This window comes from Odontomachus brunneus, unplaced genomic scaffold (assembly GCF_010583005.1).
Source record: "Odontomachus brunneus isolate Ranch 3 - 2012 unplaced genomic scaffold, Obru_v1 Obru_scaffold_051, whole genome shotgun sequence".
Lineage (NCBI taxonomy): Eukaryota > Metazoa > Arthropoda > Insecta > Hymenoptera > Formicidae > Odontomachus > Odontomachus brunneus.
The window spans coordinates 841,591-858,916 of record NW_022639501.1 but is presented as its reverse complement, the minus strand read 5'-3'; the positions used below and the strand labels follow the sequence as shown (position 1 = coordinate 858,916).

Genomic DNA, 17,326 nt, shown 5'->3' with positions numbered 1-17,326 from the left:
ATAGAGAGAGAAAGAGAGAGAGAGCTTCATTTATTGTGCGCTCTGGGACATCACCCTTTCAAGCGCAGAAATATAAATATAGATTACAGAAATATAATATAAAAATAAAAATAAATTGTATATATATATATATATATACATAATTGAGAATGATTTATAATTCGCAGATTAATTGGCATATAAGAATGGTATGCAGCGAGAGCGAAGATCAAAACTATGTAAAAAAGAAGAGAGAAAGAGATAGATAGTTTATTTCACTCTGAGGTTATTTAAAGGTTCTTTAAAGTTTACAGAAAACAAGATATATTGAGCATGAACAGAACATAAAGTACGAAAAGATAATTAAACGAACTTATTACGCAGTATTGATAATATTAGAAAAGGAAAAACAATAATATCAAAAAATAAGAAAAGTTAATATAAGAAAAGAAGTAATAGTATGTATAAAGTTTGCAGTAATATAATAGTATAGATGTGAAGAAATTTGAAGTCAGAGAGAGGAAGAGAGAGAGGGGGGAGGGGGGCAGTGTCTCTTCGACGACTTTCAGCGACTGATGCGCGAGAGGGAACACTAGTTTCAGATTCAGCGTTAACCAATGTTCGAGGACTTACCACCCTCGGCGAAAGTTTTCCAAGTAGCGACGGTGGCGCGCGCTGCGAAGCCGGAGGGTAGAACGCTTTCGAAGCGAGGGCGGAAGTGCTGGTCGCAAAGAGAAAAAAAAGGCGTGTAACCATCCGAGGTAAATCATAACGTGGAGGGAAGAAGGAAGGAAGGAAGGTGGCGCGCGTAATCTCGTCGACGCAAGGCGAGCCGTCCGCTCTACGTGGCGGGGAATCCCCTCGTTAAATCGCCCCGCGCGCTGCTCGCACGTTCCTTCCTTATTAAAGTGCCGTGCAAACAGCTATCGTCGGGCCCGATACTTCTCCCAGTCTCTCTCTCTCTCTCTCTCTCCCCCTCCCCCTCCCTCCCTCCCTCCCCCTTACTTTCTGCCTGAGTTTCTCTTTCCCGCTCTCACACGCCGTACACTCTCTGCGATAGATTATTTTTTTCTATCTCCGGAGGCGCGCGCGAATGCCATCGGTGATTTATCGATGCTTGGAGATATTTGAGTAATCGGGTAGACTCGCGGGAGAGCGAGAATTAACGCTTTCGAAGTTGCTGCTACTAGATGATCGTTATATTTTCGAGAAATTTAATTTGCGTTACGCACGCGCTATTATCGAGCGGTCAGTCCGTTTGTACGCGGCTCTAAATCAATATACATCCCTTCGTTTTTTCCCTTCAATGCGAGGAAGTTAAATTAAATTTTAATCAATGCTCGCACGTGCTCTTGATCGCCAACGCGATGGTAAGACGGGTGGGCCTCCTTCCTTCCGATGGCCGAGAGAGACGCTCGAAGGAACACCTGATCGATGCCGCCGCGAGGGCGCGATTGGGAACCACTGGAATGAGTTTATGTCGCTATCAAAGAGACACGGAGACCTCGTATGCGAGTCGCATCCCAACTCAAGCTTCAAAGGGCATTAGCATACCGGCCGCTCGGTATGACTGTGCGTGTGTGGGCATCCAGTGAGCACAATTAACTCGTTATCTTATCGCGCCTCGGCGGCGGCAGAGGCGGCGGCGCGGTCCAAACGTTAAGGTGTACTTTGCTTAATTTACGCCACGGACTCACCCGCCGGACAAAAATTGGACTACGGCGCGAGTCAGCCTCTCCGAGGGCCGACGTTTTAAGGGGAGCGAACTTTGAGTCCCGATGAGCGTGCGCAGCCGTGAGCGCTGCGCTCGCGGTAACACGTGCGCGCGCGGTAGGTCCTCCGAGATACGCACAGACGAGCGCACGCAACACACTAGGGATGGGCGATACAGTAGAAAGTATCGATATTTCGTATCGAAACGTATCGTAAATAAAAGTATCGGTATATAAAAAATATCAGGTGGAATGTATCGATATTATCGATATCATCTAACCTTTTGCAACATACCGCAATATAATTATAAATAATATTAATTTTATTTATGCATGAGTTGATATATATTGGTGTTTAACATATGATTACATACAATGTTTCGTACTTATAGTGTAACGTTATTATGTTGTAATATGTTGAGGAAGTTTTCAGTTTGTAAAAATACGTTATTATTCCCTTTCTTATTAAACAAGATTCAATCAATGAAAAGTCAGTAGGAAGATCAGTGACCATACATTTATTTCCTTTTTTTGGATCTAATCATAAAAGATCAAAGACATTTTGTGCATTTCCGTCCAATAGAATATGTCAATCTACTTTATGGACTGTATCAGTGCTCATTATTGGTTCCAGGGATTATTCAGTCGATACCCCAACATTACCAACTTTAAGGAAAATATAAAGAAAATATAGAGTTTAGGCGAGACATCTGTTAAAGGACTTGTTTAGTTGTACACGGACTGTATCGTAAGTTCGATATTCCTATCCAAATATCGATACATGCTAATATCGAAAGATAGAATATCGATAATGAAGCCTACAAGTATCGATATTTGAAATATCGATACTATATCATCCATCCCTACAACACACAGCTGATCTCAGTCACGAATTCGGTCGTTAAGGGGATGCTGAAGCTGAAAACTTTACCGACAGAACACTGACATTTTTCTGCAAAGTTTACGTCGTATTGGTTACACAGAATGCGATGAAAGGACGTGCAAAAATAAATAGGAGCATTGCTCGATATTTCGAGTCGAAATTTTGACCTTATGTTGAACCTTGAATTTTACACCGCAGTAGGAACTAAGATAGCGAAGTAGGTTTAATTTTAATGATATAATTTATTCCTACTTTGACCCTGATGATGTTTGAAATTTCCATTTTCGCTTTCTTTAACGTCAAAGTAGATTGTATAATAGTAGGATTTTAGAAAGCAAAGTAGATTCAGTTGCGAATCTCTATTGAAGCTTTAGCTCCGTAGAATATATGTATTTTATAGAAATATTTAAAAAATTTAATAAATAACGAAATAGAAACGTTAAATAGCATACAAAATATACGTTTTATCTGTTGCATATATTTCAGACATCATCAGTGTCAAAAGTAGGAGTAAATTATATCATTAAACATTAAACCTACTTTGCTATCTTAGCTCTTATTGCGGTGTATTAAAGGTTCAACATAGGATCAAAATTTTGACTCGGGAATGAGTGTCAATATCGTCAAAATAGGTTTCACCTAGGTTTTAGATTATCTAAGTAGACTCAAACTATTTTTAAGAGCGTCAAAGTAGCGTCAAAGTAGCGTCAAAATTTTGATAAGGTAGAGTTAAAGATTCAAAAGAGAAGTTAATGAGTATCAATATCGTCAAAGGTTTTACCTAGGTTATAAACCGTCTATAAGTAGGCGCAAATTATCCTTAAGAGCGTCAAAGTAGTATCAAAATTTCGACTCGGGATGTGACGAAAACGAACAAAAAATTTTTAATGTAAAATCTCAAGCTATCAGCTAGCGTAATATTTGCCTAATCCAAAAGTTCCGCAATTTGTACATACCGAAAGTGTGGATGCTCCAAACAGAAAAATTTTGAAGAACATTGTTCTACCTTCGTATCAGCATTTAGAAGCTTAAAAATATCGAATAAGTTTGCAGAAAGATTTCTACATATATATTAAGTTAAATTTTCCGCTTAATATGATAAAATAAAGCAACACACATTCATGTAAGTTCTGTAAGAAATACGAAAAGGATAGCGTGATTATGTTAGTGACGATTGTCTTTGCATTATTGACATTGTTCGAGTTTATCATCGATTCCAGCATCTTCTTAAGAGGAGTGGAGTTCTCTTAAGGACTCCTTAAGGAGACATGTGAACCACTATAATGAAAATTGAGTAAAAGTTAACAAAATTGCAAATATCTTAATGGAATATTATTAAATTTTCAGTCTTTTTATAGTAAAAAAATTAATATTTCAAAATTAAATATTTTCACGAGTTTGTCAATGATTTACACGATAACGACAAGCTTACGGAAATTTTCTACCTAAAATTCAGCTTAATTGAACTACCAGTCAAGATATTACTGCAAAATGACGACTTTGAAAAGAAAAACAAGATATATTTTAAAAAACTGTATGTACCATATACTTATATTGAGTATTTAATCATCAAAATTTTTCTTCTCTTTATATGTTATATAAAAATACGTCAAAATAACATTTTCGCATATTCATTCAATTTGTCATAAAAAAAATTTTGAAAGAACAAGCGCGATTTTTAGGCAATCTGACCCTCCAGTCCCCTTAAGAGAATGTTGAAGTCGAATAATGTCGATACTGCAGAGACGATCGTCACGAACACAATCACGTTATCCTTTTCGCATTTCTACACATACAGAACTTGCATAAATTTGCTTTTTTTACCATATTCAGCCGAAAGCCTAACCACGCATGTGCAGAAATCTTTCTGTAAACTTTTCTGATATTCTTAACCCTTAAGCACAGACACAAATATTTCGAAGTTTGATAATTACCTGAGAAAGTGTCTTTCCGAAACGTCTTTTCTTGTCGCCACTTCATATCTTACCGGCCAAAGAAAAGATGGACGCTTAAGTGGGAGTGAAACAGCAATAGGTTTTTTTATTTCATTGGGAATCTATCAGACTCCTATTAGTGCTTAAGTGTTAAACTTCTGAATGTTCTTCAACATTTTTCTGTTTGTTGAATTTTCGGTATGTACAAGCTGCGGAACTTTTGAATTAGATAAATATTACGCTACTCTCTTAAAATGAATCAAACACCACTGAAAATAATCAAACAATAGGAAAAAGGGCAATTCGAGTTCAAGCACAGGACTAATATGGGTAAAAACCTTCCTTGTGTTAGGAAATCGTGTAATATTTATTGAACATGAATAATCAATATAAAACAATCATACGTTTTGGCTCAACCATGAACCCTCTTCAGTGATAATAAAACTCAAGGTTTTGATACGAACGCATTACAATTAATAAAAGACCTGCGCAAATTGACAATGTTAGTCGCAATATTAAAGCCGACAAGACCGTTACCGAAATAATATTAAATAATAAATTAATATTGAGAAGTAGCCGTTATAACTATAAAAAACATATAAAATAAAATAAAAATAAGTAAAATTGAAATATAATAAATAATTAAAACTGACAATATAAAATACCTTTGTTGAGTTCAGCTAAAAGTAAACCGATCCTGTCAATGATAACATCGCCACGTCTTCGAAATACAAATAATTACAGATTTGTATGCCTAGCATTAACATTGCGGAAACGACTTACTGACCACTGAAAATAGTGAATATACACTGATTTGCAGTTATAAGTATAGCACTGAAAGTGCTCAGTGCTATACTTATAACTGATATCACTGACTATTCACTGATTCACTTTAAGAGAGTAACTGACAGCTTGAGATTTAAAATTCTTTTTTGTTTTTGTTATACGTATTGAGCAATGCTCCTATTTATTTTTGCATGTACCTTCATTGCGTTTGTAACTTTGTACAACCAATACAACATAAACTTTGCAGAAAAATGTCAATATTCTGAAAGTGCTCAGTGCTATACTTATAACTGATATCACTGACTATTCACTGATTCACTTTAAGAGAGTAACTGACAGCTTGAGATTTAAAATTCTTTTTTGTTTTTGTTATACGTATTGAGCAATGCTCCTATTTATTTTTGCATGTACCTTCATTGCGTTTGTAACTTTGTACAACCAATACAACATAAACTTTGCAGAAAAATGTCAATATTCTGAAAGTGCTCAGTGCTATACTTATAACTGATATCACTGACTATTCACTGATTCACTTTAAGAGAGTAACTGACAGCTTGAGATTTAAAATTCTTTTTTGTTTTTGTTATACGTATTGAGCAATGCTCCTATTTATTTTTGCATGTACCTTCATTGCGTTTGTAACTTTGTACAACCAATACAACATAAACTTTGCAGAAAAATGTCAATATTTTGTTGGTAAAGTTTTCAATTTCAGCATCCCCTTAAGGGGACTACACACTCCTTTCGCTGACTCAGTCAGGAACACTTTTACTGATTCACTTTAAGCGAGTATACAGTTTAAGACAAACTATGTAGTATTCGACATGTGTGTCGGATGCGTCAACTCACCAGATTGTTGCACGCATAGGAGCAGTGCCGGCATTTGTACGGTTTAGATCCCGTATGCAACCGCACGTGTCGCTGCAAGTGAGAACTGACTTTCGTCTTGAAATTGCAACCTGCGTAACTGCAGCGGTGAATCTGGCGTTCCTTGGCGCTCACGGGATCGTCGTGCTTCGCTCTATGCCTGCAACAAATACAATCGCTCGAAACGAGAAACGATAACGACGACAGTCGGCGGCCGTAAAGTCACCTCGCAAATTCGCGCGCGATTTTACGGAGAGCGATCGTTGCACATGTTCTCTCAGTTAATTAGACCCTTTCCGCTATTGAACCCACTGACGCGGGCAATTAAAGCATAATGATAAGGATTTACGTGTCCGATATACGCACGATTATTGCCATTAAATGAAAATTCCCATTGGAATCAAGCGGATGCGAAGTTTATCGGAGCCGATCGTGGAGCATTTTACGAAAGTCTGATTAACGCCCGGGCGTTAATAGGCGACCGACGCGGCTATTAACGCCGGATAAATTTCCTACGACGAGACGAGGTACCGAGGCATCCAATCTGGAGAATATACATATCTGTCGAGGACGTCACAGGCCGGTGTCGTGCGTGAGGCGACTATTGCCGCGATAGTCGCGGAGAGAAGTAGGTAGTGCGGGTTTGTGTCATCGGGGGGAAAGCCAGCCTAGGCGACAGGGAGATAGAGGCGGTATCGTCGGAAATATCTCTGGTAGCCGGGGAATTATGAACAACGCTCGCGCGGCCGATCGATTTATGAGCGCGAATCTCCGAGTCGTGTCTGAAAAGATCTGCGCGACCACAAAAATCCCATCACGACACTGAGAGAAATTATTCGATAAGAAATTAACAAACGGATATTCTCGATTAAAATAACGATAAATTTTTGTATCCGATCCATCCAATGAGAGATATCGGTTTATAATTTTTTGATCAGATTTATGTGATGAAATGTCCATTACGATCGGAAGTATTCGATTCAATTTAAGCGGATATTCTGATCGGATAGAAAAATTCATCGGTATTTTGATCGGAAATATCCGTTTGTTAATTTTTTATCGGATAATTTCTCTCAGTGGAAGTAAAAAGCATGACAGGGTGTTACTTAAAACTCGCATAGAATTGAATCATCCGAGCGTAAATGCTTTTCCTTTTATTCTGGTGCAGGATGAGAGTTGTGTTATAAGATGACAAGACGGGGGACAATCGAATATACTCGACTCGTTATATAAATCAGAAATTCATAAGAGATTAAACCGATTAATTTACGAAGGCTTGCCGGGGTCTCCGAGTATCGCGTGTCCAAGGGATCGCGGGCCGCGAATATTTTCTATATAAGCCGAACGCGCGCGCGACGGGCGTCTGAAGAGCGTGCACTTTTTCAACGTGGAAGACACGAGATCGCATCGGAGGTGTGTCCTTCGCCTCGGCATCTCCTCCACCTCCGTATCCCGCCAAGTTCATCGTCGCAGTCGCGGCCCGGTGATTATGAACGATGCGATATGCGTGCGCGATATTACGAGGGAGCCGTTGGCCGCGACTACATGTATATCAGGTTCGAGATGCGTGACACGTTTAATTAAAATCCCGCGTGATTTACTCCGCCGGGCTCTCTCGCGGCGAGAACGCGGGAGGGAGGACGAGAACGAGAGAAAGGAGGGTGAGAGAGAAAGGAAGGGGGAGAGAGTGAGAGAGCAGGAGAGAAGAAAGAATGAGAGAGGAGAGACAGACAAAGAGAGAGAGAGAGAGAGAGAGAGAGAGCCCGACGAGTGGACACACGCGGAAGAGAAGCGTCGGTGGAAGAGAGTCCGTGCGACACACTCTGCGGCTGCGTTGAGTTCGACTCACGTAGTAAGTACTCAATTCGCGATGAAATATCGCGGCTACCATCGCCATGCGCGGACGATCATAACGGGTTGCCCGCACTTAGCCGGCTGCTGCACGCAACTTCCGCTTTCGCGGTCCTCCACCTCGATCTTTCTCTCTCGCCTGCCTTTCTCTCTCTCTCTCTCTCTCTCTCTCTCTCTCTCTCTCTCCCTGCTGCGACCTTCGTATTTCTTCTCAGCTCCTTGAGAGTCGTCCGTGGAGCGGGAGAAGAGCGCGTAATGTCGAACGAAGGGAAATTTACTACAGACGCTTTCCATGCCACAATAAACTTAATAAGGCTTCATTTAAATCGGATCTTTCGTTTTCGCGCGCGTCCACTCGCTGACACGGGGCTGGTGCAAGCGCGCTCGCTGCAACAATGGGTTGTCGATCGAGCAGAGAATTTGGGAAGTGGTCAAAGGGTGCGGATGAGAGGGAGTTTCCGCAGCGAAAACATACCGTGTCGCGCATTCGGGCTTATAACGAGCTCGGCCCGATTAACGGGTCTCGAGAAGTAGTCGCGAACTATCCGTGGTCTCTTTTAACGTTTCGCCCGTGCTTTGAAAGCGCCGCGTCAATTGCGTCGCAGCGCGCGAGCTACGGCCAACGGAATCAAGATACCTCATGTCTCTGAATGAATCATTGAGCCGTGAATTAATTCAGATACAGATGATCCCGTCGTGAGCGCCTATCTGTGAGTCTTAAAATAACCGGCTAATAAATCTAGGAGATAAAAGGCGGTACGAAAATTGCCGAGTATCGAGGCCGGCCCGCTCGCCTCGCGCGAGCACAGAGATGTGTAATCGGATTTTCGATAAATTACACTTCAAATTATATCCTCCCCATTGTCTCTATCAATAATCCGCGAAGATTGATTCTTTCGCTGTCCGCGTACTCGCAATTACGTATGCGTGGCGGCGCGCGACGCGCGACGCGAGTACTCGCAATTAATTCTCCGCTTCCTCGAAGGCATCGATCATACATACGCGGGCCGTGAGCCGCGCGATTAATGGCGCAGGAATGCGTCGTTCCCCCGGCGGGGACCTCGATTAAAATTAATGTCAATAATATCGGCAGTCCGAGAAGTCGTGCCGCGGCCCCTGCGAGATGGAGCCGTGGATCGTACGCGAACTGAATTGTTAAAAAGAGACCCGCGCGTCGTGAAGCGCTCCTCACTTCCCCTCTCTATCTCTTTCCCTCCCTCTCTCTCTCTGACTGTCTTCCACCGCCGTCGATCCTTAATAACAGTCACCTTACCTGCGCAACTGCGTGTTGGTTTTCGCGGCGTACGAGCAATCGGGACAGGAATACTGCTTTTCGACGCTGTCGTGGATCAGCTTTCGGTGTCGCTCGAGTTCGGACGCGGTGCGAAGGACCGTCGGGCAGCCCGGAAGTCCGCACTTGTACTTCTTGCCGGAGTGTCGCAACATGTGCTGTTGAAGGGCATGCCTATACGAAACATAAAACACAACCAAGCGGGATATATTTCATTTTCCGAATTAAATAGCGCCCGGACGCACGCGGAACACATTCCCGAATGTAGTCCTCGCCGCGTTCGTCGGGAATCCTCCTCTCCGCCTGCCTCTCGTCCCACGTGCACGAACATTTAAATGAGCAGCGAGAAATATGGGATGGTCATTAACGCGTTTGACGAATGGACCACAAAATAGATGTAACTCACAAAGTTAAACATCCACTGCGAGGGACTCATTTTTACGTTCGTCTCAATGACACAAATACCCGAAATGACATCTCGGTATTTCGAATTCCTGTCCTTGTCTACTACTTTCCTCTGTCACTCTTTGTTCGCTCTCCGTTCGTAGAGATACATTAGAAAAAAATTTAGCTTGGACCATGAGTGTTTCATTAATAAATGTCAATGTCGGGCAATAATTGTATGAAATTTTCTCACTAAAATAATGGGCAAATCAATAATCAATATTAACCAATTATCATATTTGTAGTCGCGAATAACTTAATCGATTGATGAAATTAATTATTAATTAATTGTTGTATAATGAATTACATCAAAGTTTTATCAATAATTAATCAATAATTAATTTTATTAATCGATGAAATTGTTTGTGATTTTATATATGACGTATAATCAATTTCCCTATTATTTTAGTCGAAAAAATTAATTAATGCCCGATCCTAGCCCGTATTGGGCTTATTAATTTCCTCTTTCCTAAAATAATCGCAGCAAATCAATAATAAAAATCAATTAATTATCATATCTGTAATCACGAATAATTTAATTGATCGATTAAATTAATTATTAATCAGCGTATAATCATCAGTCACACAACAAAGTTTGATTAATAATAAATTTTATCGGTCATTCTAATATTATTCGGGACTTTATGTATAACGATTGATTGATCTCGATGATTGATTTGCCGATGATTAGCCGTAGAAAATTTTCATATGGATCAATGCCCGCCGGGACGCGAGGCGTACGGCGCGTCTCAAATAACGATCGTGCTCTGGCACCGCGGTGCTTTCGCTAAATTCAACGTGTAATAATAAGACAGCACAATGCGTATGCCCATCGCGCGCGTGTGACCCATCGGCGCCGCGTACGATCCAATCGCAGCTGCCGCGTCTTATATCAAGCCGGCGGGAGCGCACTTTAAATAGTTCCTGTCACGAGGTGACGATCTATACGGTTAGTGAACTTGCCGTGTGTTGGGCTAAGTGAGTCAACAAGACGTATCGAGGCCGGATCTAGTTGCGCGAGAACGCGCCCGCGCGCATTGCCGCCGCCGCCGCCGTCGCTGCGTGCTTCGCCCGCCGCGCGGAATTCCCATCCTTTAAGCACAAGTGAAATACGAGTGCAATACGGCTGCTTTATAATTAGATGGAAACGAACATTCCGCTCTCCGCATCGTTCGAAAGCAACTTGAATTAGCAGAACGCCGGAGCCCGCGGAGCTCGTAAACGCGATAAACACGTGGCGGCACTTTTAATTAACAGCCGACTCGCGATCGCGACGATATTAACGCGCATCGATCCTTGACCGCTTGATACGGTCATTCTGGATCTAATGCCATTAGGCCAACGTCCCCTCCTCGCTACTGTCCGCGCTACAAATTAACGCCGGGACGACGGATCCGCGTGTTGTCCGACCTTTACTTCCCCTTTTTAATAAGGCAAAGGGAGGGATACGTTTTTTTTTTTTATCGCCGCTCCACGGACAATCCACGGGAGCAATCTCGGCGTTTCCATGTGTGGAAGCGTAGCTCGCTGGCGCAACGTCGCGTAATTCAGAAGCGCGTCTTAACGAGCCGCGCCACCGCGACGTCGCGCACGTTCTGCGCGGGGAAGTCGAGCAGAGCCGGAGCTCGTCGATGCTATCGAAATCGCCGGCAAATTTCCGAGCGTAGTCGCGACCGTTCGCGTACAGAAAGCTCCATTAATGTTGCTCCATTCCTTGGCATAGTGACATTTGAAATTTATGTATATATGTAAAATAGAATATCTGTCTGTCTGTCTGTATGTTCTTTATATATTCTTGAGCCCTTTGGCCGATCTGTGAACCAAATTCTGCATATTTAATCTTTAAGATCCTGCGGAAAACATAAATTACGTGACACTTAGACATCCCACTGCTTCTCCCTGATTTCATCCTTTTGATACTTTGACCTTTTGATCTTTAAACATTTTGACACTGATAACTTTGTGAGTAATGCAGGGTGGATCCAACTAATATTATAAATATTCGTACATTATGTGATTATTGATTATTCGAGGAGTTGCTGAATATTTATATAATATATAATTTTAATAATAATAATACAATTTTATTATTATTATCATTATTATTTTATTATTATTATTATTTTAAGATAATAACATTTATATATATATATATATATAATTTAAACTATTTTAAATAAAAGTTTAAGTATCACTGTATTAGAGAGAGAGAGAATGAAGCAATATTAATGAAGTTTTGTATACACAGAATAAGTTGCAAAACTCTTTAGACACAATGAAGTTCGGAGATCTCACCAAACTGTAAAAATTGAGTCATTATTGTGACCGGTTTGCCTAGTACAATTATATTATTGTCTTATTATTATAAATTATTATTAGTATTTTTATTATTTATAGTGTTCTTAATTATATTATTAATTATATTATTAATTAATTTATAGTTTTTCTTAATTATATTATTATTGTGTAAGTGTGTCAGGTAATGACCCTCAATTTTGATGGTTGGGTGAGCTCCCAACTTCGTTGTGTCGATTTGCAACTGCGATACCCGCTCTCGTGGCAGTATCACCGGTAATACCGTCCCTGTTCCTCTCTGTCGCTGCATTCCTGCACCGGCGGATCTCGCGGCCGGACGCTGTCTTCCGGCCGCGGTAGCAGTCCACGAAGGACACGGATTTTTCGAGATGGCAGTTGGACGATACCGGAGAGGTCTCCGGGTTCCGTGGTAGCGCGCGAGGGACGAGACGCCGCAGCTCGACGCGGCGGCCGGTGAGGAGCGGAGAAGAGACGAGATGAGAGGAGAGGAGAGGAGAGAAAGAAGAAGCCACCGAGAGGATCTGGGCCGTCCTAGAGGGAGCCGGCCTACCCAATTGGCTACGCAAGTGTAACGTCGAGTTTTACAATGTCAGGATATACACGCCCTCGCACGAGCGCGCCGCGCGTCCGCAGGCTTGCTCGCACCTGCGAGCCAGGTAGGTAGTCGCGCAAGCTGCGTGTCTGGACCCGCGGATACCTGCGGTGTGCTCTGCTCCGCGTGGAAACAGGTAACCGCTCACACACGCGCACATTCGCACGCAGGCAGGCAGGCAGGCACGCACTTTCGCGTGCTCACGCGCTTTGTTCGCTTGCGTGCGAACCAGAGGCGACAGCCGGATGGAGATAAGGGTCAGACGCGTGTGATCTTACTTCGTCATATCGGATTTCGGGCTTCTCCCGGCGCGGAGATATCGCGATTGGCTAATCCGGGAATGTATCGCGGCTTCTGTTGAGCGGTGTTTCCTCTCGGTTGCCTCTTTGGCCTCCTCCTCCTCTTCCTCTCGCGAAGGACCTCGTCTGCAGGAGACGCTCGAATTGGGTCAATTTCTAATCACCTGTCGCTTCTCTTGGAGTCTGCTCGGAAAGCCGAGGGGGACAGTGATGGAGATGCAGCGCGTGTTTGAAACGGACAACCCGCGAGTCGTCGAAGTGTTGACCCTATTTTCGACCTGGACTTTCTAACATTCTCAAGGATATTTCTAATATCCCCTGAAGGAGATCGATGTATGTTTAATGCACACGGAAACTGAAGTCTTACTTAGCGAGAAACGCAACGAATGAATGCCACTTGCGAGTTCTAAAGAGGACTTCTCGGCAAAGTTAGTAGATTAACTAGAATCAAAAGAGGTGGACATAAGCTTGAAAGTAGTAGACGTTGGAATGGAATATTGAGGTTGAAAGAATCAACTTTCGACTCGGGAATATTTTGTTTTGCAGCGTGCGAAAGCATCCGAAGAATACGAAAAGGATCAGGACGGGTGTCTTTGTTGCGCGACACTGCGCGGATGTTTTTTTTTCTCAACACGCGCGCAAGATGCGTCAATGGATGACCATGTAATGCATATGTAATGCAGACGGGCAAGTTTGCAGTAAAGTAACTGAGATGTGGGTGGATAAAATCTCACATTTCGCTGGCCGCTGAAGATTCCTTAAAATATGCTCTGCGAAGATGTTAAAACCCTTCCCCAACGTTAAGCTGTTTGGCACCGTAATGTTCGAGAGTTTATGCCCGATGGATTAAGCGTTTTCGGCCCCTTTGACTGCGCACGGGTATTTTGATTCGTCGTCGCATCTTTTATCCTACGCGATACCAGCAGCGTCTCTCTTTCTCTCTCCCTCCCCGGACTGTCCCTTCTTCCGCGCGCATCTGATTTTTATCGCTGTAATTATTGTAATTCTTTTTTGGCCGGGATGTCTATAGTCTATAAATTCGATAGTCCATAAATGAGACCCAAGGGAGCTCGGGATTTGTGAAGCGGCGAATGCAATCGTTTGGCTCTTTTCGCGCATACGCGAGATACGCCCTCAAATATTGGAATTTAATGCAAAGTCACGCAGAAACGAAATATACAATTGGGATTCTAAATGCAACGCGAGTGTGGCATACACGTTAATTAGTGTATTCACCTGAAACGCTCGAACTATCAAGCAAAAAGGTGACTTGTGCGTAAGCATTTTGTGCGGCGCGCGCGCGAGAGAAAGAGGGAGGGGAGAGAGAGAGAGAGCGAGAGCGAGAGAGAGAGAGAGAGAAAGAGAGAGAGAGAGATACATAATTTAGTTAGCTGTGCGAGCCGTCGTTTCGCGCTCACGGCATATCGTGCACACCGTGGAAATAATAAAATGCTCGTTACAATAAAATCAAAAAGGTCGAGACCGAGACTCGCGCGCGGACTATTTCCTCGATAGAAATTAATAACAAGCGCGCCTCTACGCCGGAGTTTCTGCGTGCGGCTGACCGTGGTGAATCGGTTCAAGGTCCGCTTGATGAACGCTGTGATTGCGTTGAATTATGACAGCCGTGGTATTTCAAAGACACGACTTTTCCGGCGGGTTGAAGCCGGCGATAAAAGTGACAGCGACACGGAATACACGCAAAATCGTGTGCCTTCTCACACGTCATGCTCCTCGTGACGCCTCGAGGAGATATTCCGCGTGCAATAACGCACTCTCGCGCCGCAAAGAAGACGCAAACGTACACGGAATCCCACTTTGCGTGCGCGAGCGCGCGTTGCCAGGAGAAACTCATTTTCGACTTTACCATTGATGCACTATCAATTTCCTCGAGTAACAAGCGCGTGTGCGACCAGCGATGGTACCGGAAACACTTAGACGCAGGTATATCTGCCAAAAGACGCGCGTAAGCATATTTACTACAGCCGTATATTATATTCTTATAATACAAAGAGTGCGGTCCGTTTGACGCTTTATAGGTTTCGAAGTGTCTTTTTTATAGTCGGTATTAATGACGTCATTATATAGCTAGAACGTTTTGAAACGTCTAAAGAATCCTAGTCTCGATTACGGAAGACTTTGCGTGTCACGAATTTTTGACTCGTAACAGAGTTTCTCCAGGATATATGGGAGAACTTTCAGTGACCGGCACTCGCTGTTTTGTGGCATTCTTGTTAAAATTTTATCAAATGCTAAAATTTGTGGGAAAAAATTCATTGATTGCTTATTAAATTAATCTTTTATTAAATTACTTGTCAATTGTTGCTTGTTATTTATTTATTTATTTCTGAATCCCCACACTTCTTGATGTTTGATAAAATCTGCGCAAGAGTGCCGGCTAGACGTGGAGAATTCTTTAGTAAAAATTATCAGTATTCTTTGCAGCGCGCACGCAATTGGCTATGCTTTCATTTCATGTACTGAGAAAAAAATATAAAAGTACATAATTAAAAAATATTGGTGGCATTGATAACATTGTAGTAATGTAAAATATTTTTTAGATGAAAAAATATACATTTCCTTAAAATCTTAGCTTTTCATGAAAGAAGCTGTTTATTCTACTTAAATGAAAGAATTTAGATTTAAGTGAATGTTGCAATAATATCCAACGAATAAGTACTTTTTATTTTTTAGATATTTTTTTTCTCAGTGTATATGTTATTCATATTTCAGGAACTGAAATATGTCATTAAAAAATGTGTTTCCAGCGAAGCATAGTAAAATTTTAGCGAAATATGTACCTTCTAAGAAATCTTATTTGTCAGTAATTTACTTGACAACAATAGACTGTCGTTTGTTTTTGCACATGGAAACGTAATGAGATCAAGAAGAATGTTTATGAAAAAAAACTATAACATAATATAGTTGAAACTACCCGGCGTTGCCAGGATTATCACAAAATATCAGGGGGAGAGGGTGGAGCATAAAAATTTCACCCAGTCTATATTTTTCGCAGACTCCTAGAGAGTAACTATATAGAATTTTAACCAGATCGGTCAAAAGATCTAGGAGTACAAGTATAGACAGCAGATAGACAAATAGACAGATATTCGGTTTTATACACGCATAGATATGCGTCCGCCAACGAAAACTTTCCGATTATTTGTTGGCCCCCATTTAAGATTCTTTGGAGGATAGCTACCCCTATTAGGGGGACGGAGTGATATAGTTACAATTTATCACGATCATACAGCCTTGAAAACAATATTGCACGTGTATCGGCATTTTTGACAAGAGTCGATTGGCTACAGAATAATCGGGGTGGAAAGTTTTCGTTGGCCCTGTATATTCTCTCCGTATCGGGCGTTTTCCTCTATCATCGTTTCCGAGTCCCCGCAGTAGCGGATAATTGGCTTTGATCGGGCGGCGCAAGACTCGCGTGAGTCCGCGCGAGCAGGCAGATCTACGTAGAAATGTAGCGGTGCGAGCGACCGGCATCCATATCGATCGCTCGGTTATACGCGCCCGACGTACTTGAATTACGGCGTCGCGAAGAGCCGTTCGGGCGGGCATGCGGCTCCGCTGGAGAATACCGATAGAACAATATTAATATCGGCGCCGGGTTAGGTGGAAGGCGCGGCGCGACTTTGCGTCGACTTCGCGTCGACGTCGAGAGAGAGACAGAGAGAGAGAGAGGGAGAGAGAGAGAGAGAGAGAGAGAGAGAGAGAGAGAGAGAGAGGGAGAGAATGGATTCGCGTTTTTCAGTCGGGAATGACGCCGGGCGTGACGAGAGGTCGTTAGGGGTAAGACCCTCCCCGCCGCTCGACTGGACAAGCGGATGATTTAACGCGACATGTCAGCCTAGGCAGCTTGGCCGACATTTAAAAGTCTAATTCGCGTTACGTACACCGTGCCGATGAGCGGACGGCGACGCGCCGGAAAGAGCGTGTCCGCGAGAAACTCGTCTCTTGCGGGAGGTGACCGCGATTTCCGGGCGACCTCGCGAGCCGCCTCTCCTCTCTCAGGGTCACGCGGGATCCCTCCGGAGGAGGTTCGAGCGCACCGCGGCGCTGCGGCCGTTAACAGCCTGACGACTTTATAGCGCCCGACGCGAGTTTTTAACGCTTTTTATTCCGCCCGGCTCTCCCGCCTGGCAGTAAAAGCGATGACGGCCGAAGCTAAGGTTTCACTTTACTCGGCGTGTTCGTTGTTGATCGGCACTTGTAGCCGCACGTAGCGAGACGATGCAGCGTGTACAGATTGTCCGCGGTGTCGTGCCGAAGTGCGGGCCAATAGCTTCGAGCGGTTTATGGGATAGACGTACCGGCCAGTGTTCGGCTAAACGGAATCGTCAGGTAATTTAATATCCCC

General features: G+C 43.0%; 1 protein-coding gene across 1 annotated transcript in view; it reads right to left on the bottom strand.

Moving 5' to 3' along the window:
• Nucleotides 1-17,326, bottom strand: part of LOC116845403 (zinc finger protein 484-like) — a 65,165-nt gene that overhangs the window by 3,715 nt on the left and 44,124 nt on the right. The window contains exons 7-8 of the mRNA XM_032818060.1: nucleotides 9,286-9,477; nucleotides 6,144-6,321 (exon numbers count right to left, since the gene is read on the bottom strand). Of these exons, the coding sequence (XP_032673951.1) occupies nucleotides 6,144-6,321; nucleotides 9,286-9,477 (370 nt within the window). The remainder of the gene's footprint in view (nucleotides 1-6,143; nucleotides 6,322-9,285; nucleotides 9,478-17,326) is intronic.